Source organism: Meriones unguiculatus, chromosome 3, assembly GCF_030254825.1.
Source record: "Meriones unguiculatus strain TT.TT164.6M chromosome 3, Bangor_MerUng_6.1, whole genome shotgun sequence".
Classification (NCBI taxonomy): domain Eukaryota; kingdom Metazoa; phylum Chordata; class Mammalia; order Rodentia; family Muridae; genus Meriones; species Meriones unguiculatus.
In genome coordinates, this window is record NC_083351.1 from 26415168 (window position 1) to 26442197 (window position 27030).

Consider the following 27030-nt stretch of genomic DNA (forward strand, 5'->3'; position numbering starts at 1 on the left):
GGGAAGTAGAGGAAGTTGGATCTCTGTGAGTTCCAAGTGAACCAGGGATACACAGTGTGAATCAATAATCAAATAAACAAACAAACAAACCAAACCCACAAAAAAAAACCCAACCAAACCAAAAACCAAAAAGGCAAACCAAAGGAAAAAAAATCATCATCTTCCTTGGAAATATTTTAAAATTTGACACACTCAGTCACTTTTAAGGAAAAGCAATATATCTACCACCCCCCCAAAAAAAAGTTAAAGTTAGCAGTTCACAAGACCTTCTAACTGTGACTTACTATCACATACTTTAAAGATGGGTCTGTGCAGCTAATGACGAGGATAAAGGAGCAAACAGGTGGCTGCTTAAAGGAAGAACTGCTATAAACCGTAAGTGAGGCACTCCCATTCCAACACCCTCGCCCTCAACCACAGGTACACAGCTTCAGGCATTTGACTGTGCAAAAACCACCCTTCTAACACAATCACCTAGAAATCCTGGTTTTGCCCTTTACTGCTCTGGGCAACCTGCTTTCGCCTTGTATTTCTACGGTGGGACTAATAGTCCCTGTCTCATAAGGAGTGAAAGGGAAACTGCGTGTAAAGTACAACCCTGTCAAATACAGAAGGAGTATGGATCCCTTCGGTCATTTCTCGAACGCGAGGAGTGGAGGGGTTAAATCCCTCATAAGGAATAGCTAATGCAATCACTTTAATTATTTGTATCCCCCAAACATGATACGGACCAGAGAGTTTGCTTGTACAGAGTGACTAGGTTTTCTGCCCTCAAGGACTGTCCCTAACAACATACTGACACAAGGAGGTCAGGAAATATCAGGAAATAAATGACAGACAGGCAGACAGAGTCTCTTTTTGAAGATACAGTCTCTTGAGGAAGTTACCAAATTTGAAGCTTTCATGGTCTGGAATGGTGATTCTTCCTCCACCCGAAAACACACAGATTCTACAAAATGTGGGTTTGGCAGACACAAAAGGAAAATTTAAAATAATTAGCACATCACTTAGTTTTCAGCCTGGCTCTGCACTTCTGCTCAGGGTTAGCAAGTGATCCTTTACGTGAAGGAGCGACAAGGCAAGGTAGTTAGTTACCAGACACAGGTCAAGGAATCTAATCTGAGAGGAACCAGCCCGAACCTTTGCTTACGCAACCCCAGAAATGCACGTTTCTCTGTGTCTGAGTGGAAAGATAAGAATTCCGAGAGCCCCGGTGGGCTGCCCCAGCACCTTCGGCGGCAACGCAGAGACCAACTTTCCGTAACAAACAAGACCAGGAGGTGTGAGGGTGGCCGAAGAGTGAGAACCGAGCACCCCTGAGAGACTGGCAGGAGGAACCTGACCGGGAAAGCAACCCCAGTCCAAGGCTACACAGAAAAACCCCGAGGCAGGCTGGGGGCTACAAGCCGGGCGAAGAGGGGCAGGGTCCGGGTCTCCATGGAAACAGAGAAGGGGGGCAGGATACCCATCCCCATGGAAACGGAGGAGGGGTGGGGTCCCTCTGGCGAGTGGAATGAAGTCTCTACCGGGAACGGCTTAGGCAGCGAGCCCAAGTCCCGCGTCCCCCGGGTAGTCCCAGCCCCAGCCGAGTCCAGCGTCTGCTTTTACCTCGGCGGCTCCCGGCAACGGCGGCAGCGGCAGCTTCTCCCCTCCCCAGCGGCACCATGATTGCCCCCACCTGTCTCTAGCGTCACTTCCGCTTCCGCTTTCCGGAGGAAAGAGAGGACGGCGGGGCCCTGCGCCCGTTGTTGCTTTTGATTGGCTCCCTGCTCTCCGGCGGCTGAGGCCGCGCCTCCAACCGGCAGCCTGTGGGCGGGGCGGGCGCGGAGACTGGCGCTCCTGAGCGGTTTGGGGAAGCGGACCGTGAAGAGCCGGCGGCCTCGGGCGCGAGAGCGCACGCGACAAACAGCCGTGCAACCGAGGTGTCCTCAGCCCCGGATGCGCCCGCAGCTGCGGCGGGAAGCGCGCAGGCAGCTGCTGGCTTCCTGACGCGTTAGCCAGCCCGTGGAATCCCTCTTCTCACCCCACAGTGCCCTGGTCACGCAGCGTAGTTCTCGTGGCTGACACCCCAGGACCGGAAAGCCGAGGAGAGTGCTCCAGACGCTTCCCGTTCTTACACGCCCGCCAGAGCTGGCGCTCCTAACTTTCCTGCCCAAGGAGGGGTTCTGCGCTCCGGAGGGTCAGCGCCACCTACTGGCCAGTCCCCTCTTCAGCTGTTAGGACTCATCCTACCACCCTTGAAATCACTAGCTGGTAGCAGTATTTCAAAGTCCAGAATGAGATTTTGCACGTCCTGTGGTCCTATAAATGTAACTTTTAGACCCACGCATAAGCTACTGCTTATTTTCCCTATGAACTTCTCTAGAACATTTTGATTGGAGCAATACCCTTAGAGGCTAGATCAGGGTTCTGGCCCAAACTGCTGTGCCATTCCCTCTGCTTGAGTAAGTAACTCACCAAACAGCAACATGTCCCAGACCAGCTAGCTGCTCTGTGCTTAAGCTACAAGGGCCTAGCTGCCAGGAACTACCATCTTTTGAGAGAAATGGGGAGAAGACTCAATAGTTAAGACCTAAGGGTGCAAATCCCCAGAACCCACATTGGGTGGTTCACAGCCACCTGTAATTCCAGCTTCACAGGGAGCTGAGCCTCAGGCCTCTCCTGGCACATTCATACATGTATATACCACCACCCCCCCCCACACACACACATGCACATAACTAAAAAGAGAGAAAAACATAGTCACCACTGTTAAAAATACATTTATCATTAAAATATATTACATATATGAGAGGGGATACATTATATACAGTTGGGAGGACTAGATGGCCTACAAAATCCCATTTATTTCACCTGAACCCCTTCTCTTCAGTGCTTTTAGGAGGGACTAAGAGGCCTTGGAGCTGAGTAAAAAGGGGACAGTTGCCCTGTGCATATACATGGTCTCAGATTGGACAGTGGAGGCATCTGAGATGGCTAAAACTTGTTAATCCAGAACATCTAACCAAATCCCTGTTGTCCAACTCACTGTCCTTCAAGGACTTCAGTTAGTCCAAATATCTAATCATGAGTTGCTCAGTACAGGATACAGAGAACCCACTGACTGTCCTGGAGGCACATTGAATAAGGCCAAAGTACAGTTACTTAAAAACTTTAACATCGAATAGAGATCTATTTGTGTTAAATAACTGAAGTTGAACCGTGAATGTCCATTCTGTTATCATGGATTTCCCCATGTCTTCACAAGTCACAACACATGAGTGTGTTAGCCAATGGCACGGGTAAGGAAACAGGTAGCTGCCATTCTTGCTTCCAGCTGGCCTCAGAGGATCCTAAGGCAGCTCTTGAGCTGAAACAGGTAGGGCTGACAGTTGTGGATGCCTTGGGGAAACAGGAGAGGAGCATTGAGGCTCAAAGTGGACCGCAGAGAAACTGATGAATAAACTCTTGGGCCTTCTTCTTCTCCACCATGTCAAGTTTTTGGTGACCAGCTGGGTTTCGGAGCAGTAGGCTGCCAAATATGGTAGCTGTGCATGACAGGAACAGAAAACACTATTTAGCAACTGGGACATGAGGGTGACTAGGAGAGAGAACAGACCCCAAAGCACTTTTTTTTCCTCTTTTTTCTTTTTTTAAAGGCAGGCCCTGGCTACCTCAATCTCAGGAGATCCATCTGTCTCTTCCTCCTGAGTTCTGGGATTAAGGCATGCACTACTATGCCCAGGTATTTTCTTCTTGAAAAAACAAACAGCTGGGTGTGTTGGCACATCTGTATTCCTATTGCTTTTTAGTTCCAGGCCAGCCTGAGTTATGTAGTGGGACTGTGCCTCAAAAACTAAATAGGGGCTGGGGAGATGCCTCAGTGAGTAAAGTGCAAACATAAGAGAAGGCCTGAGGGCAGATCCACAGAACCCACAAAAAAGGCAGCACACTGGCATACACCTGTAATTCCAGTGATGTGGAGGAGGTTGAATAAGGCCAAAGTACAGTTACTTAAGTAAAATCCAACAGAGATCTATTTGTGTTAAATAAGTGAAGCTGAACCTCAAATGTCCGTTCTGTTATCATGGATTTCCCCCATGTCTTCACGAGTCAGCATGCGTGTGCTAGCCAATGACACGGGTAAGAGGCAAGTCTAGGCTCAAGAAACAGGTAGCTGCCACTCTTGCTTCCAGCTGGCCTCAGAGCGTCCTAAGGCATCTCTTGAGCTGAAACAGGCGGGGCTGACGGTTGTGGATGCCTTGGGGAAAACAGGCCAGCTAGTCTAGCCAAAACAGAGGAACTCCAGGGCCTTGCACATGATAGCTAAGTGTTCCACCACTGAGTCAGACTTCCAGCCCCAAACAAACTATTTGCACGTAAACTTTGTCCAGAATAGGGCAAAATGGTATGTGCAGCACTCAGGAGTCCAAGGGCAGCATGAGCTACATGGTGAATCTGAGACCAGCTTCAGCAACAGAACTTGACCCTGTCTTTCAAAAAGTAAAAAAGTCAAAAGGAATGCAAGAAAGGAGAGGTGAGTGGAGAAAAGAAAATGCATTTTAATTCAGCTTCCTTCCTCAGTGATTCTGTAGAGATGCTTGCCCTAGACCCTTGGTTACTTACCTAGAATATTCTCATCCAAATGATTTTTTGCTGAATTTTTCAGCAATTCTTGCAAAAACGCCATCAAATAGTTGAAGACATTTTTGTGGAATGTGGGGAGAGTAGAAATAACCTGAAAGAAGGAGAGGTGGGATTTTCAGCTTCACTCACTCAATTACTTGACAAGTTGCCTACTGTATTCCAGGAACCGAGAACATGACTTATGAATGTGAGAATGCACATAGAGCTAATCACTCACCACTTGGCATAAGTATCAAATGGGAACAAAGGTCAAATGCTTCATGAATTTAGAGGTCACACATGTAACTCTAAACATTCCATGTTCTCAAACAACTTAGGGAATTAAGACATGTTAATTCTTAATTAACATGTTGGATCCTGACTATAAGACAAAACTAGACTTATAGCAGCGAGGACTAGTATATTGGGGGCATGGAAGAGAAAAGCAAAATAAACAGGAGAACACAAGGCATCAGTTCTGCAGGAATATACTGGCTGCACAGGCACTAAACCTGGAAGGGTTATCCAGGCTGGAATCCAGTGAATAGCCCACATTTCTGCACAGCAGAATCAGCGGGGAGCTGGGAAAAGGTGGGTTCCAGAAGATACTCAGATTAAATGGATATGAGTGAAGGTTTTGGAAGCTATAATGTTGACAACTGTTCTACATTACCCTGGATCATCAAGTTGGGTAAGGTGATGCACAGGAGGTGTGCCAGCACTTGAGAGACTGAGGCAGAAGGACAGTGAATTTAAGGTCATTCTGGGCCACACTGAGTTCCAGACCAGATTGAGTCACACAAAGAGACCCAGTCTGGGGGGGGAGGGGGGAGGGAGGGAGGAAGGGAGGAAGGAAGGAAGGAAAGGAGGAAGGAATCACTAACTACAATGAACAAAGAGGTAAGTATGACACTAAGGTCACAATCTGGCTGTAGCATGCAAAATGAATAGAGGGAGAGTGCAAGCACAAGGGGCTGCACCAAGTAAGCAGGGTGACAATGGGAGACTGTGGATAAGTGATAGATCAATAGGGCTGGGCTCGTGGGAGGTGAGGAGAGGGAGGAATCAGAAATGATTCAGGTTTCAGGGTTGAGTCACTGCAACTAAAGGTGATGGATGCTATTAAAAGCAAAAGGGACATACTAGGAAGAACACATCTGAGAAGGAAAGATGTTAATTTTCCAAGTCACTGCACTCGGAAGGCTGTCATATTTTGTTCTGCCAGGCTTCATGTACCCAGCTACTATGCATGCTCAGTGCTCCTCCTTACCTGTTTGCTTGCTGTGTAATTGCCAGAACACTCCAAGCAGTTATGGTAGGCACTGTAACAGATGACAGGCTCTGGCAGGCTTTCTAGGAAAAGCAGCAAGGCTTCAGCTACAGAATGGTTGTTAGCAACTTTGGCCCACTGTTAAGGAACAGGTGATGGGCTGCCCATGAGTAGGAGAAGGCCTAAGGACAAGCATGTGCCCAAAGTGCTGCCTGCTCGGTCAGGCTTTACTCAGAACTAGGATGCTAGCCTACATCTCTAAGGGACAACATTGCTTGTGCACGTGACCCAGGCTCTCCTGAGATCCTGCTACACTGACTGCTGACAGCTGTGAGTCCTCTCTAAGTGGGTTCTGAGTGAGTAGGACTTGTTAGCTGAGGTTACAAGAGCAGACTCTGCGCTTTGAGATTGTGTCTTCTTTCTCTTATAACAGCGCTCATATTTTCACATGCACACACACATTTCTGAAGGATACAGAGGTTATCAATCATTCCAGTATCCAAACAGTCCCTTATATGCTCAAATTCCGTCCTCAGGCCTGGCTGTTGAAACAGATCTTCCTGCAAGAGGGAAGAAAGCCACAAAACAATTATTTCTCAGAAAACTGATTTCCTGACTTACTCATATCACCCAAGTCCAAAATGCAGCTGTGTAGTGAGACCTCTGAATCACCCCTGTGGACCGTGACTAATTCATCCTCAGGTCTTCCCAGGCATAGCGTCACCGTATGCCATTAGGCATGTGTTACAAAGCTATACGAAGGCCACACTACATAAGACAAGATCCAGTATGAGAGAAAACTCACACAGAGCTGTGTCCTAAGGTGTTACGACAGACATACTTATTTTTCCATGTACAAGATGGAAAAGCTACTTTGATGCTCAGCCAAAATAAACAACAACAAAATGAGATGGGGAGAGCTAAAAACCTTCAGACCTTCCATTAATCTCAAGATACTTTGAATTTATGTTTCATAAAGCTATTCAACAGAACTATTAATAATAACAGCATTACTTGTATTGCTCACAAGTTACATTTGAAAAAATCTACACAGAAGATAGATATCTTATAAAAGTGAAGTCTGTGGCCTAGGAATGTATCTCAGTGGTAGAGAGCTGAGGTCCAGGGTTCCAGCAATAGCATGGCCAAAATAAAATAATATAATAATAATAAGGTATACATATACATACAACATGATGATTTAAAATTTAATTTTTAAAAAGTAAAGAAAGAATTAATTAATCCCCCACCCTTGTGTATTAATCATCTTGGGAATAAGTTATTCACCTTTCTGGGTAACTGTTTCCTCAAAAGGTAGCTATGAAAGTTAAATAAAGCAATTGGATAAACAGAACACAGCTTGGTATACTGAAACATGTCCCAGCACGCAGTAGGGTGAGGCAAGATGTTCATGAGTTCAAAGCTAGTCTTGGGCTAGTGAGTTTGCTATTAGCTTGGGCTACATAGTGAATTAGTATCTCAAAAAAATAAAATAAAATAAAATAAATAACAACTAGAAAATATATCTCAGTTGTTAGAGCACTTGCCTAGCATGCACAAAGCTGAGTTCAGTTTCTAGCAACACACAAACCAAGTGAGGTAGTGCACAGCTGTAACCTCAGCATTTGGAAAGTAGAGGCAGAAGAATACAAAATTCGGTCATTCTCAGCTACACAGCAGTTCAAGGTCAGACTGTGGTACATTAGATTCTACCTAGAAAAACTGAACTACAACAGAGGTCATCCTAACCATGTATGTTGCTGGGCTGGAAGTGTAGCTTAGTAGAGAGCACTTGCCTAACATATATGAGGCCTGAGCACTGGAGGGTAGAGAAAGGGAGTAGAGAGAGGAGAGGGAAGGAGAATGAAGGGAGAAGCAGCAGGAGAACAGAAAGGGAGGGAGATGGAGAGAATATGAATGTATTTTGTTACAAAATTAAAACTTCTAAAAACATGGCTTTGAGATCAGAGGCAAGAGTCTTTGCCTTTACCAGCCTACCTACCTCTGTATACACTGTGTGATGTCCTGTGCCTGGGTGCCTGTCTGTGATCCCTGCATTCTCCCCAGCCTGCCAGCCTCCTGTGACCCTCTTTCATTCCTGGCTTTGACGCCTGGACAAACCTCTAGCTAAGTCAACAATTTCCAGTAAAGCCTGCCTAAATCTCTCCAGAAATCAGCCTTCCAGACTCATAGCCTGGGGTTCCACCTTTCCCCTGCCAGAACTGTCAACAAGCTAGCGCCTCCCATTCTCAGAATCAGGTGAGAGTTCCCGCAAAAGACACCAAAATTACCTCCCAGGAGGCACTCAGAAGCCCTCTAGCGGGACCAAGAAGAGGCCTGGGGAAGAAACAAACCCCTGGGAAGGATGCTTTGCTTCCCACGGGAAGTCAAGATCAAGTATCAAACAGGCACTCAACCCCTTCGGACAGAACAATGCTCCACAGACAAAAGCTTTCCACACAAAATGTACAAGATCTTTCTCAAGGCAGCCTGGTCCCAGCTAGATTTGACTAGCCACCTACCTGCTGGATACCATTTCTATAGAGGTAATCTACCATCATCCAGAGTTCTTTGGGGATTTCCATGGGGTTTTCCAAATGGCTCCTGTCATCTGCAGCCTCCACTGGCATCAAAGTCTCCAAAGAAAAAAAAAATTATGACAAGTCATGACAAGGTGGAACTTCTACCAGGCTGGCTTTAGGAAAATGCATGACAGGGGACAGCAAACAACAGAAAGGGAAACTCTTCAGGCCACTACCCAAACATTCCAAAGGATAAAAAAAGAAAAAGAAAAAGAAAAGCCCAGGTGACAAAAGGTGATTTTTAAGGATGGGGGGAAGGGGGAGAATCATGACAAGCAGCTTTGATGAATGTAGTATATGCCCTAACTTCATTGAAAAAAGTTCTTCCAGCATTCCACTGTTAGAACCAGAGAGGCTGTGTGACCCAGTGAGGAAAGAGTCCACACTTGTGAGCCCAAATGTCTGAGGCCAAGCTCCAGGTCTACAGCCTGGCACAAATGAGCCTAGGCTAGACCAGCAGAAAAAGCAAGAGTCATGGGTGAAGTCTCACTGTCATTTTGACTGTGGGATGGCTTATTGCATTGATACTAAGCAAGCTCTAGGAGGCTGCAAAATACTTATGTCCAGGAAGGTAGATATAGAAATACAGTGTTTGACCCACACTGCCCTATACCACGTTTCCTCTGGGCCTATTACTCACCAGCTCGCTAACAGTTTCCAGCGGTAGATCCAAGATTGGCTCCCTCATGTAGCACAATGTATGAATGGGAGAACCAAAACAGCTGGGCAGGTAGTTCCCAGACACGGACAAAAAGTAATCCTTTCCCCGATCCAAGTGTAAAACCAGAATGTCTTCAATTTTGTCTTTGCCTGAATTGAGTTTTGTGGCAGTAGACTTATTTACAAAGAGTTCCAACTCAATCTCAATGTGAGAATCTGCAGAAAAAGTTTAAAAGTAACATCAGCTAGGGAGCAGTCAAGAGAAAGAGCGAAAGGCAGGAGGGCAGACAGTAAGACAGGAAGAGTTAAGAGGGTAAACAGAAGATCAACCAACACAGACCTGTGTGCTTTACACTGGAGAAACACAAAATGTGCACAAGTCCAGCCTGGAAATGTGAAGATAACACATGCAAACTGTACAGACCAGCGCCAGCAAACTCACATACAAAGTAGCGTGGCTTAGCCCAGGAGAATGAGTCCAATAAGAAGACATGGATTAAAGGACCAGCACTGGAATAGGTAAGATGAAAACCTATGCCCCTTTGAAGATCTAGGGAAGTTGTCTTCTGGGAAGTAGCCAGGAAAAACCCTTAATCCTCTTGCCATATGATGGGTATATTACACTCTGGGGCCTGTTACCATTTCTAGATAACTACTAATCATGGAGTGGCAGTAGAGATGGCCCCTAAATTAGCAGCACCTGCCCTAAGACTATGAAGCACACAAGTGAGTAAAACGTTCTTGAAACTGAACACATGCTCCTTAACACTTTACATTTTATATATGGGTAAGGTCAGATATAGAGATTTGGGGAAAATAAATAAAGTTTCAGATACAGATGGGAAAGGAAGAAGTCAAATTATCACTATTTGCAGATGATATGATAGTATACATGAGTGACCCCAAAAATTCTACCAGGGAACTCCTACAGCTGATAAACACCTTCAGCAAAGTGGCCGGATACAAAATTAACTCAAAAAAATCAGTACCACTCCTGTATACAAAAGACAAAAGGGCTGAGAAAGAAATTAGAGAAACAACACCCTTCACAATAGCCACAAATGACATAAAGTACCTTGGTGTAACCCTAACCAAGCAAGTCGAAGACTTGTATGAAAAAAATTTCAAGTCTCTGAAGAAAGAATTAGAAGAAGATATGAGAAAATGGAAAGATCTCCCATGCTCATGGCTTGGCAGGATTAACATGGTAAAAATGGCCATCTTACCAAAAGCAATCTCAGATTTAATGCAATTCCTATCAAATTGCCAACACAATTCTTTACAGACCTGGAAAGAAAAATTCTCAACTTTGTATGGAATAACAAGAAACCAAGAATTGCTAAAACAATCCTCTACAATAAAAGATCTTCTGGAGGTAGCTCCATCCCTGATCTCAAGCTGTACTATAGAGCAACAGTTATAAAAACTGCATGGTACTGGCATAGAAACAGAATGGTGGATCAATGGAACTGAACAGAAGACCCAGAAATAAACCCACACACTTATGGACACCTGATTTTTGACAAAGATGCCAAAACCATAGAATGGAAAAAAGATAGCATCTTCAACAAATGGTGCTGGTCCAACTGGATGTCTACATGTAGAAAAATGAAAATAGATCCATGCTTATCACCCTGCACAAAACTGAAGTCCAAGTGGATCAAAGACCTCAACATGAAACCAGACACATTAAATTGGCTAGAAAAAAAAAGTGGGGAATACCCTAGAACTCATTAGTACAGGAGAAAACTTCCTGAACAGAACACCAACAGCACAGGCTCTAAGAGCAACAATCAATAAATGGGACCTCATGAAATTGAAAAACTTCTGTAAAGCAAAGGACAGTCATCAAAACAAAGCGACTGCCTACAGATTGGGAAAGAATCATCACCAACCCTTTATCTGACAGAGGATTCATATATCCAATATATATAAAGAACTAAAGAAGCTGAAAAGCAGCAAACCAAGAAATCCACTTGAAAAATGGGGAACAGAGCTAAACAGAGAATTCTCTGTAGAGGAATATCGAATGGCAGAGAAGCACTTAAAGAAATGCTCAACCTCATTAGCCATTAGGGAAATGCAAATAAAAACAACCCTAAGATTTCACCTTACACCCATCAGAATGGCCAAGATCAAAAACTCAAGTGACAACACATGCTGGAGAGGTTGTGGAGAAAGGGGAACCCTTCTCCACTGCTGGTGGGAGTGTAAACTTGTACAACCACTCTGGAAATCAATCTGGCGCTTTCTCAGACAACTAGGAATAGCGTTTCCTCAAGATCCAGCCATACCACTCCTAGGCATATACCCAAAATAGACTCAAGTACACAAAAAGGACATTTGCTCAACCATGTTTGTAGCAGCTTTATTTGTAATAGCCAGAAGCTGGAAACAGCCCAGATGCCCCTCAACTGAAGAATGGATGCAGAAATTATGGTACATCTATACAATGGAGTATTACTCAGCAATGAAAAATTAAGGAAATCATGAAATTTGCAGGTAAATGGTGGGACCTGGAAAGGATCATCCTGAGTGAGTTGTCCCAGAAGCAAAAAGACACACACGGTATATACTCACTCATATAAACATACAACATAGAATAAACCCACTAAAATCTGTACATCTAAACATACTAAGCAAAAGAGAGGACCCGAACTAAAATGTTCAATCCCCATCCTGAAAGGCAAAGAGGATGGACATCAGAAGAAAAAGAAAACAGCAAACAACCTAGGAACCTGCTACAGAGGGCCTCTGAAAGCCAGAAGAAGAAAACAGGAAACAACCTAGGAACCTGCCACAGAGGGCCTCTGAAAGCCAGAAGAAGAAAACAGGAAACAACCTAGGAACCTGCCACAGAGGGCCTCTGAAAGCCTCTGCCATGCAGACTGTGAAAGCAGATGCTGAGCCTGATGGCCAACTGACGGGCAGAGTGAATGGAATTTTATGTAAGAAGTGGGAAATAGTAAGAGCTGGAGAGGACAGGAACTCCACAAGGAGAGCAACAGAACAAGAAAATTTGAACACAGGGAACTTCCCAGGGACTCATACTCCAACCAAGGACTACTCATGGAGATAACCTAGAACCCTGACAATGCAGCCACTTCTGATGAGAACTGATAGACTAAGATCAGAAAGAAGGAGAGGAGGACCTCCCCTATCAGTGGACTTGGGGAGGGGCATGCATGCAGAAAGGGGGGGAGGGTAGGACCGGGAGGGGAGGAGGGAGGGGCTTATGAGGGGATACAAAATGAATAAAGTATAATTAATAAAAGTTAAATAAAAAATAAAAAATAAAGTTTCAGAGCCAGCAGAGGCCGGTAGATCTCTGTGAGACCACCTTGGTCTACACAGTGAGTTCCAGGATAGCCAGGGCTGCATAATAGAGAGACTTTGTCTTAAAAACAAAACAAAGCCAAGCAGTGGTGGCACACGCCTTTTATCCCCAGCACTCGGGTGGTAGAGGCAGGTGGGTCTCTGAGTTCAAGGTCAGCAGGGTCCACAGAGTGAGTTCCAGGCCATCCAGGGCTACATAGAGAAAGCATTTCTTGAAAAACAGAAACAAAACCAAAAGAGTTTCAGGCAGAGAATAAAGCATTCAGAAGCAAAAAGCTTACCAGAAAAATAAAAAGGACATGTAGCGCACTCAGAGCACAGAGCGTAGGGAGAGACGGGTTACCTGGCAGGAGGAAGCCTTTGCTGGGTTTGGCAGTCAGCCATTGCTTACAGTAGGACTTCTCATCAGGCTTGTTGATGAATTCAAACTGACAGGGCACTTGGCCATTATGAATCGTGAAGGACTCGGTTTGCAACTGCATGTACTTCACATTCTCAAAACAGAACTGGGAACAAAGAAGGTCTAGTCAGAACCAGCGAGGAAGAGAAAAAGAGAAAGAGAAACCTTTCTTTTCTAGTCAGTACCTATGAGAAAGAGAAGAAAACACCCTCTCTTCACGAGCTTTGTATCTACCCTGACTGGGGAAAAGTGCTTGTCTTGGGAAGAAGAAGCAAGTCTTTGAAATGTACTTAGCTGAGAAGGCACAGTGGCCACCGAAGGCTAGTGAGGCCAAAGCCCAGGTTTGTATTTTTAAGTAAGTTTCCTGAAGCAAAATTTTCATCTTCTACATCCAAACCACTTTCAAAACACCTTCCTCAAATCGCCCCCTTAACCTGAAGATCAAGCTCACTCTGCCAAATAACTACATGTCTACAGCAGAAAGTGTCTTCCCGTAAACCTCACTTATTTTTTGAAACGGTTTCCCTCTATAGCCCTGGCTTGAAATCTCTGGAACTGGCAACAGGCAAGGCTAGCCTGAATTCAAAGATCCACCTGCCAAATTCCCAAATTCTTGGAATAAAATAAAGGCCATGCTGCCACACCCAACACATTGCCCAGCCCCAAATATTCTTAATGGGTCTGGGTCTTTCCTACCTCCCGCTTGGACAGTGTCACAGAAGGAATGTTGGCATTTTCCATCTTATCCAGGGATCGGACAATCTCCTCCAGTGTTTTCCGGTAGAGGTCTTCATTTACAACCCTCACCTGAGAGGAAAACATTGAGACTGAGTGCGGAGCCTTCCGTCTATTCTTTTTTCTCAGTAGTGAGGATTCTTAAGGCATCAGGAAGTGGTGACAGCATTTCGGAAAGTGAAACCTAAGTAGATTTAGCTCATTAACAAATAACCAAATTAGGACTGGAGAGAAGGCTCAGAGGTTAACAACACTGACTGTTCTTCCAAAGGTCCTGAGTTCAATTTCCAGCAACTACATGGTGGCTCATAACCATCTATAATGAGATCCGGCGTGCAGGCACACATGCAGGCAGACAACTGTATAAATAATAAACAAATAAATAAATCTTTTAAAAATTACAAATAACCCAATTAGTGTCAGACTCAGAAAGATCCCCAGCTACTTGGGCTGCCTGCCTCCTGGTGAGCAGAAGGACACTGGAGTGTCCTGGCTACTGCTCCTGTTGGTCTCAGGTCTACACTAAAAGACACAGGGTTTCTATCTCTGTCCTGCTTGCTGCCACCCAAAGGCCAGCAGCGGGATTTTTTTCCTATGGTTTTGATAAAAAGATATATTTCTCAGCTCTTTTAACCCAAACTCATCAGCAGAGAAGAATATGTCAGACACTCCCTTCTGTACTTTAATTATATACACTTTATTTTTCCTTTTTCAACAATAAAATAATGATTGCACCATGACTTAGTCATCTCCCCCCCCACACACACACATACCTCTTTTTAGAAAGGGTCTCTATGTATGGCAGAGCAGTGCTGGCACACACCTTTAATCCCAGCACTCAGGAGGCATAGGCAAGAGGATCTCTGTGAGTTCAAGGCCAGCCTGGTCTACAGAGTGAGTCCAGGACAGCCAGGGCTGTTACACAGAGGAACCCTGTCTCAAAAAAACAAAAACAAATAAACAAACCAAAAAAGAATAGGCTGGCCTCCAACACCCAGCTGGAAAGCCAGAGCCACCACATCCAGTCTTAGGTTCTTCTCTTACTTCATATTCTGACCTGCATCTATCCTACACCTTCAAGAACAGGTGGTACGAAGCAACCCAGAAGCTGCTGGTGATGACATGCAAACAAATAATGGGTACTGGGATGTCTGACTTCACTAGCCAGCAGGGAGCTGCAACATATAACAATGAGTTGTTCCTTTCCCTCTTTCCCTCTATCTCTTGCTCACTGTATTGCATAAAAAGATTTCAAGATTATTGGCAAGGTTATGGGAAAATAAGCTCATATGCAGTTGGTGGAAGTATAAAATCATAAGAACTGGGGCTGGAGAGATGGCTTAGCAGTTCAGAGCATAGGATGCTCTTACAGAGGACCTGGTTTTCCTCACCTACATGGTAGCTAACAAGCATCTGTAACTCGTTATTTCCAGGAAATTCATGCACTGCCTTGGACTCTGGGGGCACCAAGCATGCAGGCAGTGCACATATATGCAGGCAAAATACTTATACACAGAGAGTAGAAATAAATCTTGCCTGGGTGGTGGTATATGCTTTTAATCCAAATCTCTGAGTTTGACACCAGCCTGGTCTACATAGTGAGTCCCTGTCACCAAAATATAAATCTTAAAAAAAAAACAAAACAGTAAGAAGCCAAGTGGTAATAAGTGCATGTTTTTAGTCCCAGGAGGCAGAGGCAGGTAGATTTCTGTGATTTTGAAGCCAGCCTGGTCTACAAAGTGATTTCTATGACAGCCATGATTGTTACACAGAGAAACCCTATCTTGAAAATAACAACAAAATATATAGTAAGAGCTGTTGGGAGTAGACACTAATCAATGAGTAGGCACTAATTGTTAGTCCATATACCTAGAAATGAGTTCAAGCTAGACTATAGGATTTCTTGTGGTTAGATAAAAGCCAACATTCCAGTTCCCAGCTACCAAAAGCAATCACCTCCCTTACCTCTGGCAGAAGTGACATATGGCTACTTGTGCTGCCTATCACAATACCAAAGCCCAGGATGGCCTCCGGGCTCTCTGAGTGTCACAAGTACCTGTAACATATTTCAAAGTCCACACTAGTCTGTTGGCCTTTCTCTCCCCACAGCTACTCATCCTTCCAATCTAAGCCACTATCCCCTCCACATCTGCCCATCTCCTTCTCTCCCTTTCTCTCTTGCTGTGCTCCATTCTCTATCCTTCTGTCTCACTATTACCACTATTCTCTCCAGTTTCCCTAGCCCAGGCCATGCTCAGTCTTCTTTTTCTCTGCTCTGCACTACTCCAGATACTTCTGCATATTCTCTCTCTTTTTGGGGGTGGAAGTGGTGGAAGACAGAGAGTTCCCTGTGTAGTCAAGGATGATCCTGAATTCCTGTTCTTCCTACCTCCACTTTCTGAGTGCTGGGTGTTATTCTAATAGCCTGCTTTTAGGTTGCCTGGCAACCTCTGTCATCCCCTGCCAACTGTAGGGCAGATAAAAAAGGACCAGCCCTTTTTAAGAGAGCCGTCATGCACTGTCTTACTCTTCTTTCTTCACCTCTCTCTTCCTGCCTCTTTCTCTTTCATGGGCACCCTCCTCTCTCTCTCTCTCTCTCTCCCCCCCCCTTCCCACAATAAATCTCTTTCATACCAGACCTGTTGTGTGGCCTAATTAATCATTATACAACACTGGGATTATAAGTATGTGTTACCTTATCTGGTTTGTGTCTGGGAATTGAATCTAGCACCTCATGCAACCTAGGCAAGCACTATACTGAGCTACATTCCCCAGCCCTAAAACTTTTCAATGAAGGGAAAAGATTTCTCAGAATATGTATAATGTAAGCTCTTTTACTAAAGAAAAAAGGGAAATATCTGTGTGTTATATGCAGAATACCAACACACTCAGCTGCAAACACATAAACAAAGTCCAGAGTTTTGGGAACTTCCATGTAAGCAGAAATATTCAGATGTATATAAAAGCAAGTAGTAATTAACTTTACACTTACATCTTTTTAAAGATGCATTTATTTTTATTTTTTGTATAAGGGTGTGTGCTAGCTAGTTTTATGTGAACTTGACGCAAGCTAAAGTCACCTGATAGGAAAAAAACCTCAATTAAGAAAATGCCTCTATAAGATGGGGCTGTAGGCAAGCCTACAGGACGTTTTACTAAATAGTGATTGATGGAGGATGGCCCAGCTCACTGGATGTAAGGACACCCCTGGGCTGGTGGTCCAGCTGTGAGAAGTAAGCCACTAAGCATCATCCCTCCATGGTCTCTGCATCAGCTTGCGCCTCCAGGTTCCTAACCTGTGTGAGTTTCTGTCCTGACTTACTGTGATGTAAGCCAAATAAACCTTTTCCTCCCTGAGTTTCTTTGATCATGTTTCATCACAGCAATAGTGACCCTGGCTAAGACAGGATGTTTGCCTGCATGTATGTCTATGTACCACATGCATGCAATGCCTGGATTCCCTGGAGCTAGAGTTACAGGTGGTTCTGGGCAGGTCAACATGGGTGTTAGGATTCAAACTTGGATCCTCTGGAAGAACAGTAAAGGCTTTTAATATCTGAGCCATCTCTCCAGGACCTTAAGCAGTTTCTAAAAAGAGCTTCCCACAGTCAAGGCTAAAAGGAAGGGATAAGAGAGAAAACCAGCTGACCACCTACCCCGATGTCAAACACTGAGCTGACAGGCTTGTGGTCACTGATCTTCAAGGCCATGTGGCTCTGGTAACTCAGCTGAGTAATGTTATTTCCTTTCCACAGGACTCGGTCACACCAGGCAGGAGCACGACACTTCTCGCTGAAATACAAAGTCCACACTGGCACACTCACCGAAACAGTAGGGCCTAGTGCTTACTGAGTGCTGTGGTGGTTTGAATAGGTATGGCCCCCATAGATTCATGTGTTTGAATGCTTGGCCATTAGGGAGTGGCACTATCAGATCAGGAGGTATAGCCTTGTTGAAGGAGGTGTGTCACTGTGGGCGCAGGCTTTGAGGTCTCCTATGCTCAAGCTACACCCAGTGTGATGCCCAGGCTCCTTGTGCTGCCTGCACATCAAGACACAGAACTCTCAGCTCCTTCTCCAGCACCATGTCTGCCTGCATGCTGCCATGCTTTCTGCCATGATGATAATGAACTAAAGCTCTGAACCTGTCAGCCAGTCCCAATTAAATGTTCTCCTTTATAAGAGTTGCTGTGGTCATGGTGTCTCTTCACAGCAACAGAACCCTAACTAAGACAAGTGCCATGGCTCAGGCAAGGACCATAAGACAGAACCCTCATGTTCATGCAGCCGAGGGATCTAAGATTCTTCAGGTCCACGAGGGCCAGCACTTTTCAGAACTCGTGGGTTTCCATGTCCTTAATCCCCTGAAGTGACCTCTGACCCACCTGGTATCCCAGTCGTCAGAGCCAGTATCGTACTTGTAGGTAGGCTGGAAGGTGAGCTCGCCCTCTGTGAAGCCTTCAAAGACAGTCCTGGCAGCCACTTGGATTTTCAGCTGTACAAAAGAATGGGAGAGAGACGCCTTCAGAATAAAAGGTCAAACCTGAGATTAGTGGAGACAGCGAAATCAGTCTATATTCCAAGCCCTACCTCAAAAGGAAAGGAACCATGAGAAAATCATTCCTATTCCATGAGTCAATACACACATGATTTCATAAAAGAGTCAGCAAGTTAAGACTCTTCCCCTTCAATTGTTCTGCAGTGGGAATGTGGAGAATTGAAAGATTTTGACCTAATGATGCCAAGGTTGTCAAGAAGGAAAGAAGAGCTCAGATGGAAAAGAAAGACAGCTTCAGCATCCTGGAAAGTTCTGATCACCTAAGAACTCTCAAGTCTACTGAGGACAGCAGCAAGAAGGTCAGATGCAGGCTTCTGTCAGCCTGTGAAGGGGCCATTGCTCTCAGAAAGACATGTTACGCTAAATGATGGTAGGGAACAGCAGGCTGCAGAACTGACTCACCTGAGTGAAGAGAGGAACTGAGAGAATTTGCTCATACTGGAGAAAACCGGTGACAAAGAGGAGGCAGGAGCAAGAGACCCATTCTAAAGACAATTATTATTAAATCACCTTAAATGTACCAAGTACTTTCTTTACTGAAGAAAGAAAATCAATAATGTGAAGCTCTTTTGGCCCCAACTCCTGATCTCTTGAGTGAAAGAGAAAGAGTGTGTTCTTACTCCAAGGGATACAAGGTGCTTCTAGGACAGAGCCAACAGAGGGGAATACAGACGCAAGCAGACAGCATCAGGTCCTTTGGGAAACCTCTCAAGATGAGGAAGGAGAAACTAGGGTCTGTGCTCTTACAGAAGAGGAGTAGCTGTCTGAGGCAGACACGTGGCCATCTGTACCTGGTCATATGCATACAGGGTTTGAAAGGCCTTCTCTTCCACGAGCTTTTTCACCTTTTCCACATCCAGCTCTTCTATTCTGTAGTTGAGGTCCCCCAGCCACAAGATCACACTGTGAGGACAGAGCACAAAGATGACAGGATTTAGGAGGGGCTTTAACCCTCTCTCATCTAGGATGCATCAGACAGAACACCAAGGTGAAACAGTGACTTACCTGAAGCAGAATTGTCCTTCCCACCCACTGACTAACAGGTCTAATACACTGCTGCCTCAATTGTCTTGGCTCAGTCACCCAGGGACCCCCCTGTGTTACATTCCAGACCACAAACACACTCTCAGCCTGTTTCTAGACAGAATTCTCTGCAGCAAAGCTTAACTTTAATAGTGGGGCCTGGATTTACCCACCACATCACTGACTAGCTTACTCTTCACTCCTGGGAAAAGCTGCATCATGTGGCTCATTATACTTACTGCTGCTCCCTGATGAAATCAGGCACACCATGAACTCCACTACTCTACCTAAAGCCAGAACCCATGTCACTAAATAATCTGCCTAGCAGTGTACACTCTCCCCCAACAAATGCATCCTCAGGCTAAAAGCACACAAAGGGCCATGCCAGCTGCAGCCTCCCAATAGAGAGAAGACATGCTCCCTACGAGGTACCCTGGAGAACAGCCATCCAGTCAGCTCCCAGAATACCAACAAGCCAGAGACAGTTCTACTGCTTCTGACAGGATCCTAGGGGCTTCCTCCTCTTTATAAAAGAAGATCCATAAACTTCAACTGTGACCATAACGTCTGAAATCCTAAGGTTTTGAAATCAGACAAAAAGCAAAGCTTTGCAGATAAATGAAATAAAAAGAATGAATGAAAACTAGTACAATATGCTCTGTGCAGTTGCAACGATGATTTTGATGAGTGGAATCAAGAAGGAACGAGCAAGGGAAGGCAACAAGCACAGGTGCAACTTTCAGCTGCACGTACTCTAGAAGAACAGGTGTGGAAGCTTAAACAGTGCTCCAGACTGTGTGTGAGATGAAAGCCGTCTGGCTACTTTGCTCCTGGTGCTCAATCAAAGCAGATTTCTAGGCAAATAAACCCCATGCCTCTCCACAAACAAGGAATGCTTGACAATGATTCTAGAGGTCTTCCACATAGTAATTTAGGAAGCCAGAAATTTCCAACAGACAAATAAGAGCTGGCAAACACCCAGCCTCCAGAATTCACCTCCTGGCCAAGATGGAGAACTCACCCTGGCAGTCACACGTGGGGACTGAAGGGGAGAAACCCAGACTCACTCATGCTTGCTAATGGTGAGAGGGGGGAGGCTCGGGTCCACCTGAGAGAACTGCATTCGAGAACAAATGTCTTTGTAATCCTGGTTCCTCCTCTCGTACTCCTCTGTGTGGGCTGCCAAGTGGGAATTCACAACGCAGATGCTGGTGTTGTGCAGCTGGAACCTGATTGCCACGCCTCCTTTGTTGCCCTATTGAAAGGACCCCCAGAGTCATTTAAACTTTCCAGCTTTTAAAACATTTTGTCTTTGTCTTCAGAATGACCTTATGGGGTTATTTTCTTTATCTAATAGATAAGACTATAAATCCCCAAGCAAATGACTTGCCATTTCCACAGAAAGCTCAGGCCAGAGCCTGCCTATCTCAACCGCCTGTTCTTTTGTCTGTATTCCTGGTGAGCCAGCTGCATCAGCTCAGCTCTTGCAGAGGGATCTGAGGGCAGGACTCCAGGAGAGAAGAAGAAATTGCAAACCTATGGGGCTGTTTTCTTTGGGCCTAAACAATTTCTGTTGCATACTGTATATGCGGATTAACCAGAGGCTCTGCTAGCACTGACTAACTATCAGCGTGAAGAAATGCACTAGCTGGATTTCAGAGCTGCCTGTTCAATCCAGCCCTGGGTACAGCTCGCCTGCAGCAGCAGCATCCTAGGTGGGATTATATGGCTCCTGCATCTCAAGAAGTGGAGTCAAAACACTGGGGTGAAGGTCCCCAATTTGCAGAATATTAACACGGACTCACCATCCTCCCCATGATTCCTGTCCCCACAGTCTCAGCTTCCACTTCCGAGACATAGGCTGCGTGTTCCTGTTTGATGTACAACAGCAGCATAATCCCAACCAGCCGGATCAGCTTCACCTGGAACACAGAGCCCAATTCTCAAGTGATGAGTATTCCAAGGGAAATGTGGTGTGAGAGCTGCCCAGGCACTAACACACCTCTTCCAGGCCAGGTACTGAGTAGTCTGTCCCACTCACTGAGCATGCTACATGACACCCTAAGCCGCTTACAAGTGCCAAGACCCTGCACCTTTCCACTCAGACAGGCCCCTCTGAAGGACTGGGGACTGACCAGGAATGGCTTCCACTCGAGGTTCACAAAAATGCCTTGCGTTTATCCCAGGCTTTCCTTGTAGGGTACAGATCATTACAGAGTCCCAGCCCCACCCACCCTTACCTTTGCATACTTGGCACCTGGGTGGAGGCTCTCTGACACAGCCTTAAACCACTCTTCCTCCTTTGGGGTGTCAAGGAAAAAGAAGGCTTCTTTACTCAGATCAAGCTCCTGGAACCTGTGCGGAGAGGCAGCCAGTTAGCCAGAGAAAGGCAGCGTGAAGCTAACACAGCCCAGATCTGCTCAGGTACTGGGGTTCCAGCTTTCTAGATGAACAGCTGGACCCTGGCGGTTGGGGGTAAAAACAAAGAGAACCAGAGAATAAGATGCCGTGGGATTTTGGGATTTACTGGGTGCTTCTCTGAACATAAGCTCATTTCCTCTCCAGGAAACAGCCACTGAATCATTTGGAAGCACGTGTGTGTGTGTGTGTGTGTGTGTGTGTGCGCGCGCGCGCACTCGCACACACTCGCACACACACACCTGTTACACAAAACTCCAAAGCAAGCCAGAACTATACCAGTGAGACCCCATCTCAAAAACAAAAACAGACAAACAAAAAACACAGGCCAAGCATGGTGATCCACATCCAGTGCTGAGAAGCAGAAACAGATAGATCTGTGGAGCTTGCTAATCAGCCAATCTAGCCTAACTTAATGAACCCCAAACTAGAAAGAGAGAGACCCTGTCTATCTGCTGTCTCTCTGTTTCGCTTAAACACACACACACACTCAAACTCTCTACTGGGGAATGACAAATTGACCTCTGGCTTACATAGTCATGCATGCACACACACACACACACACACACACACACACACACACACACACACACGCACACACGCACACACGCACACACATAAACAAAACCAACTAACTGATGAAACTTTAGCAAACCTTCCTTTCCTGGCAAAAATATTTGTTTGCTGTGTGAACAAAAATGTGTTGAATGTCAAGTAATGACACACCAATTTCAAACAGAAGGTTATACTAAATTAATATTAGCATTTAAATACCAAGCACAGTATGTGGCCAGACATCTGTGTATCAGGAAGAACATGGAACAGAGAAGCAGCTGTCCCTGAGTGGAGCTCATGTTTCAATTCCTTCACCTGCCATGGAGACTCGGCTCAGTTCATGTCCCCATTCCTTCAGCATGGCTCTCTTCTTTTAAAAACTGAGAGGAACAGAAGAGGAGCACTCACCCCACACAGTACACATCGGGGGCCTGGGTGCTGTGGCTCAGCCAGGGCCGGAGGCATTCTTTGGGGGACTGTCCATTGACATTGTATGTTCCCACAAAAAACCTGTCACCAAAGAGACTCAATAAGTGATTTGGAAACAGTAAGTCTGGGGTTCAGTCTCTGTGGAATGGCATTTTAAGACAAAGGAAATGTCCTGTTTAACCTAGACCAATGACTACAGCACCAAGGAGGGACCAGCAGCCTGCATTTGTGATAACTGCAAACAGTGTAGGTCTTCTCTGAGCCAGATGTGGTTGTACATGCTTGTAATCCCAGCACCTGAGACAGTGAGGCAGGAGGACTGCTGTGAGTTCCAGACCAGTGTAAGCTGCATGCTGAGTTTACAACAACCATGGCTACACGGTGAGAGACTGTCTCAGATAGATAGATGTAGAGAAAGGTTTGGTTACTTTGTAAATTCAGTTATGTTATATAAATATTTTTTTGTTTTAATCCCAAGTGTGGGATTTTAGTTGGGCTTTAGCTTGTCCACAGCTGATAATTGTCTCCTGCAGGACGTGGTTCCATTAACCTTCTCTCTCCTACTTAGGGTTAGAGGGTTGGAAGGGAGAGGCTTTAAGGAATCCCAAATAAAACAAGAGTTTAAAAAAGAGTGTCAATAGATAGATAGATAGATAGATAGACAGACAAATGACAGATAGACTGACTCATAGATAGATAGATGAATGAATGAATGAATGAATGAATGAATGAATGAAAAGCAAGCCAGCCTGCTCTGAACATTCCTCCTTCCATTAAATAACTATTGACGAGTCATAAGCCACAAAATGTTTGCCCTGTGTGCTCTGAAGGGAAAAAAAATGAAAAGCGCTTAATAATTCCTTTTGGAAAGAAAGTGGCACCAGTGGTCAGAGGTTATTTCTTCACCATATGCCTAGAAACAATATTATTTCACCTTATAGTCCCAGTGCAATGATTTTTAAAGCTCAGCGGAACTCTGAAAGCTTTATTCATTTAATGTTCTGTGAAGCCAGCTAACAGGATTACCGGACGTCAACAAATTTCATTTTCAATGGTTTTCTTCAAAGGCCTGGAATGACTAAGGGGACAGAAAACCTCAGGCAGATACTCAGGGTACTGCTCTGTGTTCTATACTCATTTATCCCTGTGAATATTTTGCAGCCATCGAAAGCTGCACCGACCACTGCAGTCTATCAACCAGCGCCTGCCCAGAGGACAGACTGCTGGACACCTGTCAATGAAGAGCACCCAGAGGTGGGCACAGTAGCATGTATCTATAACCCTGGCATCTGTACAGCTGATACAGGAGGATGACTTGATCCCTTAAGTTCTAGACCAAGCTGGGTAACAGAGAGACCTTATGCCCTTCCCCACACAACCCCCAAAAAGTGAATGCAATGATACTTTTGAAAAGGAAAAACATCAAACAGAATAATTTGCTTCCGAATCCAAGGTACATGAAACAGATGCTGAAATTCCAGAGAGCAGAATGGTCATTTTGCCTTGAAAAACCATTGATGCACACTTTTAATCCCAGCACTCCATAAGCAGAGGCAGGAGAATTACTGTAAATTTGAGGTCATCATGGTCAACATGGCAAGTTCCAGGCCAGCCAGAACTACCCAGTGATACCCTGTCTCAAAAGAAATAAAACTGTGGAGAACCTAGTTAGCTACCTGAAGTTCTGGATGTAGGTGTAATCCTCTTCCTTCTGCAAGAGTTGTGATTTCACAATTGTGTCTCGCAGTCCAAACTTCTGCATGGATAAAATATGAGCCTTGTCTGATACCGTGATTGTGGAGGAGCGAACCATGTCGGTAATTTCAGACTTGGATTTAGGCTGTCTAGAGAAAAATGAAAGCATTTTAATGATGTTTTGAGTCTGGCATGGAAAAGAAATATAAAACTAGATGTTCCCACACATCAGCACCTGAATCACAGAAGAGTAAAGGAGGCCACGTTAAATTTATTTGCTAATAACAAATGGGAGATTAAGCAACCTGAAATGTTGATTACACAGTATAACTGGTCTAGAAATTTTTCTGATAATACATTCAAAGACTCTTAGGTCACAAACGGACCTTAAAAGAAAAAAGAAGGAAAACTTGGCATATAGCTCAACAGGCAGAGCACTTGACTCATATGTACAGGGTCCCGGTTCAACCCCTAGTACTACGAAAGTGGAATGTGCTCATCCTGCTGGAGGGAGTGGAGTGCGGCTGGGACTCTGATGTGAGCGTTTTTCTGCATCTTTGTGCCTCACAGAACAAGACTGTAAGGTCCTCCAGACCTCTTGTAGTAAGACCAAATAAAAAGTCCATAGAAATTTAGACTATATTATCATGTAGTATCTGTAGCTAGGATAGAAATTATTCAAGAGCTAATGTAAGAAAAATATGACATATTTGCCTAACAGGGTCCTATGCTACAACCCAAAAGACAGGTTAAAGGTGCCTTAATGAACTAAAGTACGTAAGGCTGTGAAAGCCATCCCAGCAGTGACTAATGACACTGGTGGTGGTTTGAAGAAGAGTGGCCCCCACAGGCTTATGTATTTGAATGCTTAGTTCCACTATGCAAAAGGTGTAGAAGGATTAGGAGGTATAGTCTTGTTGGAGGAGGTCTGGCTTGGTTGGAGGAAGTTATAAGTGGGCTTTGAGGTTTCAAAAGCCCATGCCAGGCCCAGGCTCTCTTCCTGCTGCTTGTGGATCAGGATGTAGCTCTCGGCTACTGCTCCAGTGCCAGCCTCCATGCCACCATTACTCTGAAACAGAAAGTAACCCCCGATGAAATGCTCTCTTTTGTTGCTGTGGTCATGCTGTCTCTTCATAGCAACAGAACACTGACTAAGGTACCGCGTAAGTAATAACAGCGCCACTGGTATTTACACATCAAGTAAGGCTATGTCAGACTGTAGAGCATGCCAGCTGTCTTAATTAAGGTTTTACTGCTGTGAAGAGACGCTTTGAGCATGGCAGCTCTTATAAAGGAATACACTTAATTGGGGCTGGCTTACAGTTCAGAAGTTAGTCCATCATAATCATGGCAGGAAGAATGGTGGCATGCGGGCAGACATGGTGCTGCAGAAGTAGATGAGAGTTCTACATCCAGCTCTGTAGGCAGCAGGAAGAAACAGTGACACACTGGCCAGGCTTGAGGATCTGAGACCTCAAAGCCCCCCCGCAGTGATACACTTCTTCCAACAGTACCATACCTACTCCAGCAAGGCCACACCTCCTAAGAGTACTACTCCCCGCGTGCCTGTGGGGGCCATTTTTATTTCAACCACCACAGTGGCACACACTAATCTCGGTACTAGGGAGGCAGAGGCAGGCAGACCTCTAAGTTCAAGGCCATTCTCCTCTATGTATCAAACTCTAGGCTAGCCAGGGCCACATAGTAATACCATCTCCAAACAAAATAAAATAAGGAAGTGGGGAAGGGTGAGTGGAGAGATGGATTTAGTGGTTAAGAGCACTTGTCAGTTTTGTGGAGAAACCAGGTTCAGTTCCCAGCACCCACATGGTAGTTCACAATCTGTAACTCCAGTTCCAGGGTATTTGGCACCATCGTCTAACCCCTGAGGGCATCAGACACACCTGTGGCACATACACACAGGCAAACACTCATTCACATAAAATAAATCTTAAAAAGAAATTTTTTTTTGTAAAGAATATATGACATAGACACCAAAATGGTTCTCAAGAATGATGGATTCTCAAATACACTCATTGTTGCTTAAGGGTGTAATTAAACTATTGACCAAAAAGTGTTTTATTTTTACCATATGATTCTACTTACCACTACTAGAAGACACTAGAAAACACACTAAATAATTGTGCAATGTGGGGGAAAGGACTTAAAAAAAAAAATAAGTGTTTTCCAAGTCAGAAAATTATAAAAAGAATGTGGGGGGGGAATTAAACATTTTCAATTTCCTGTATTTTTGCTTATTTGTCTGTTTATTTGTTTGAAACAGGGTTTTGCTGTGTGGAGGAATGGCCTGGAACTCACTGTGTACACTTGAAGTCAGAGATCTATCTGCTTCTGCCTCCCTGGCACTAGGATTAAGGGAATGTGCCACCTTGCCAGGTTTAACTTTTCAAATGGTGTGTGCGTGCACCAGAGGATGCTGGCTGTGCTCCTGTCTAGCCCTTCAGGCAAGCTGGACTAGCTTCCTCCCTGAACATGGGGCTCCTGCTTGTTAAGCTAGGATGGAAGCCAGCACGTCGCTAGGATCTTCCTGTCTCCGTGCCTCACCCCCTGCCCGGAGAAGTGGGTCACGAACGTGTGAGAGCAGCTTGTTAGTTACTCAGGTGTTGGGATGTGGATATGGTTCTCAGAACTGCACAGCGTTCTCCGGACCACTTTCTAAATCTCTACGGGAGAGCTAGGGTACTTGCAAGTCCATGTTCTAAAAGGATTCCTGGCTAGTGCAGGACATTGAGTGCCTTAAATAA

The 27030-nt window shown here is 45.0% G+C and overlaps 2 protein-coding genes across 14 annotated transcripts in view; both read right to left on the reverse strand.

Moving 5' to 3' along the window:
- Mtf1 (metal regulatory transcription factor 1) overlaps positions 1-1748 on the reverse strand; it is a 42527-nt gene extending 40779 nt beyond the window's left edge. For both annotated transcript variants that reach the window (XM_060379572.1, XM_021626953.2), the window contains exon 1: positions 1609-1748. The gene's annotated coding sequence lies outside the window, so the exon portion shown is untranslated. The remainder of the gene's footprint in view (positions 1-1608) is intronic.
- A 998-nt stretch (positions 1749-2746) lies between these two features.
- The window catches only part of Inpp5b (inositol polyphosphate-5-phosphatase B), a 62342-nt gene continuing 38058 nt past the window's right edge, over positions 2747-27030 (reverse strand). For 6 of the 12 annotated variants that reach the window (XM_060379578.1, XM_060379584.1, XM_060379581.1 and 3 more), the window contains 17 exons: positions 25587-25683; positions 24247-24414; positions 22550-22651; positions 21409-21523; positions 20974-21090; positions 20236-20423; positions 18937-19048; positions 17973-18082; positions 17245-17380; positions 13550-13660; positions 12797-12959; positions 9098-9333; positions 8398-8511; positions 6351-6435; positions 5876-6003; positions 4606-4717; positions 2747-3527 (listed from right to left, as the gene is read on the reverse strand). In XM_060379578.1, the coding sequence (XP_060235561.1) occupies positions 3412-3527; positions 4606-4717; positions 5876-6003; positions 6351-6435; positions 8398-8511; positions 9098-9333; positions 12797-12959; positions 13550-13660; positions 17245-17380; positions 17973-18082; positions 18937-19048; positions 20236-20423; positions 20974-21090; positions 21409-21523; positions 22550-22651; positions 24247-24414; positions 25587-25683 (2210 nt within the window). In that variant the 3' untranslated portion in view covers positions 2747-3411. The remainder of the gene's footprint in view (positions 3528-4605; positions 4718-5875; positions 6004-6350; positions 6436-8397; positions 8512-9097; positions 9334-12796; positions 12960-13549; positions 13661-17244; positions 17381-17972; positions 18083-18936; positions 19049-20235; positions 20424-20973; positions 21091-21408; positions 21524-22549; positions 22652-24246; positions 24415-25586; positions 25684-27030) is intronic. The other 6 variants (XM_060379576.1, XM_060379575.1, XM_060379577.1 and 3 more) reach the window with 1 other exon arrangement.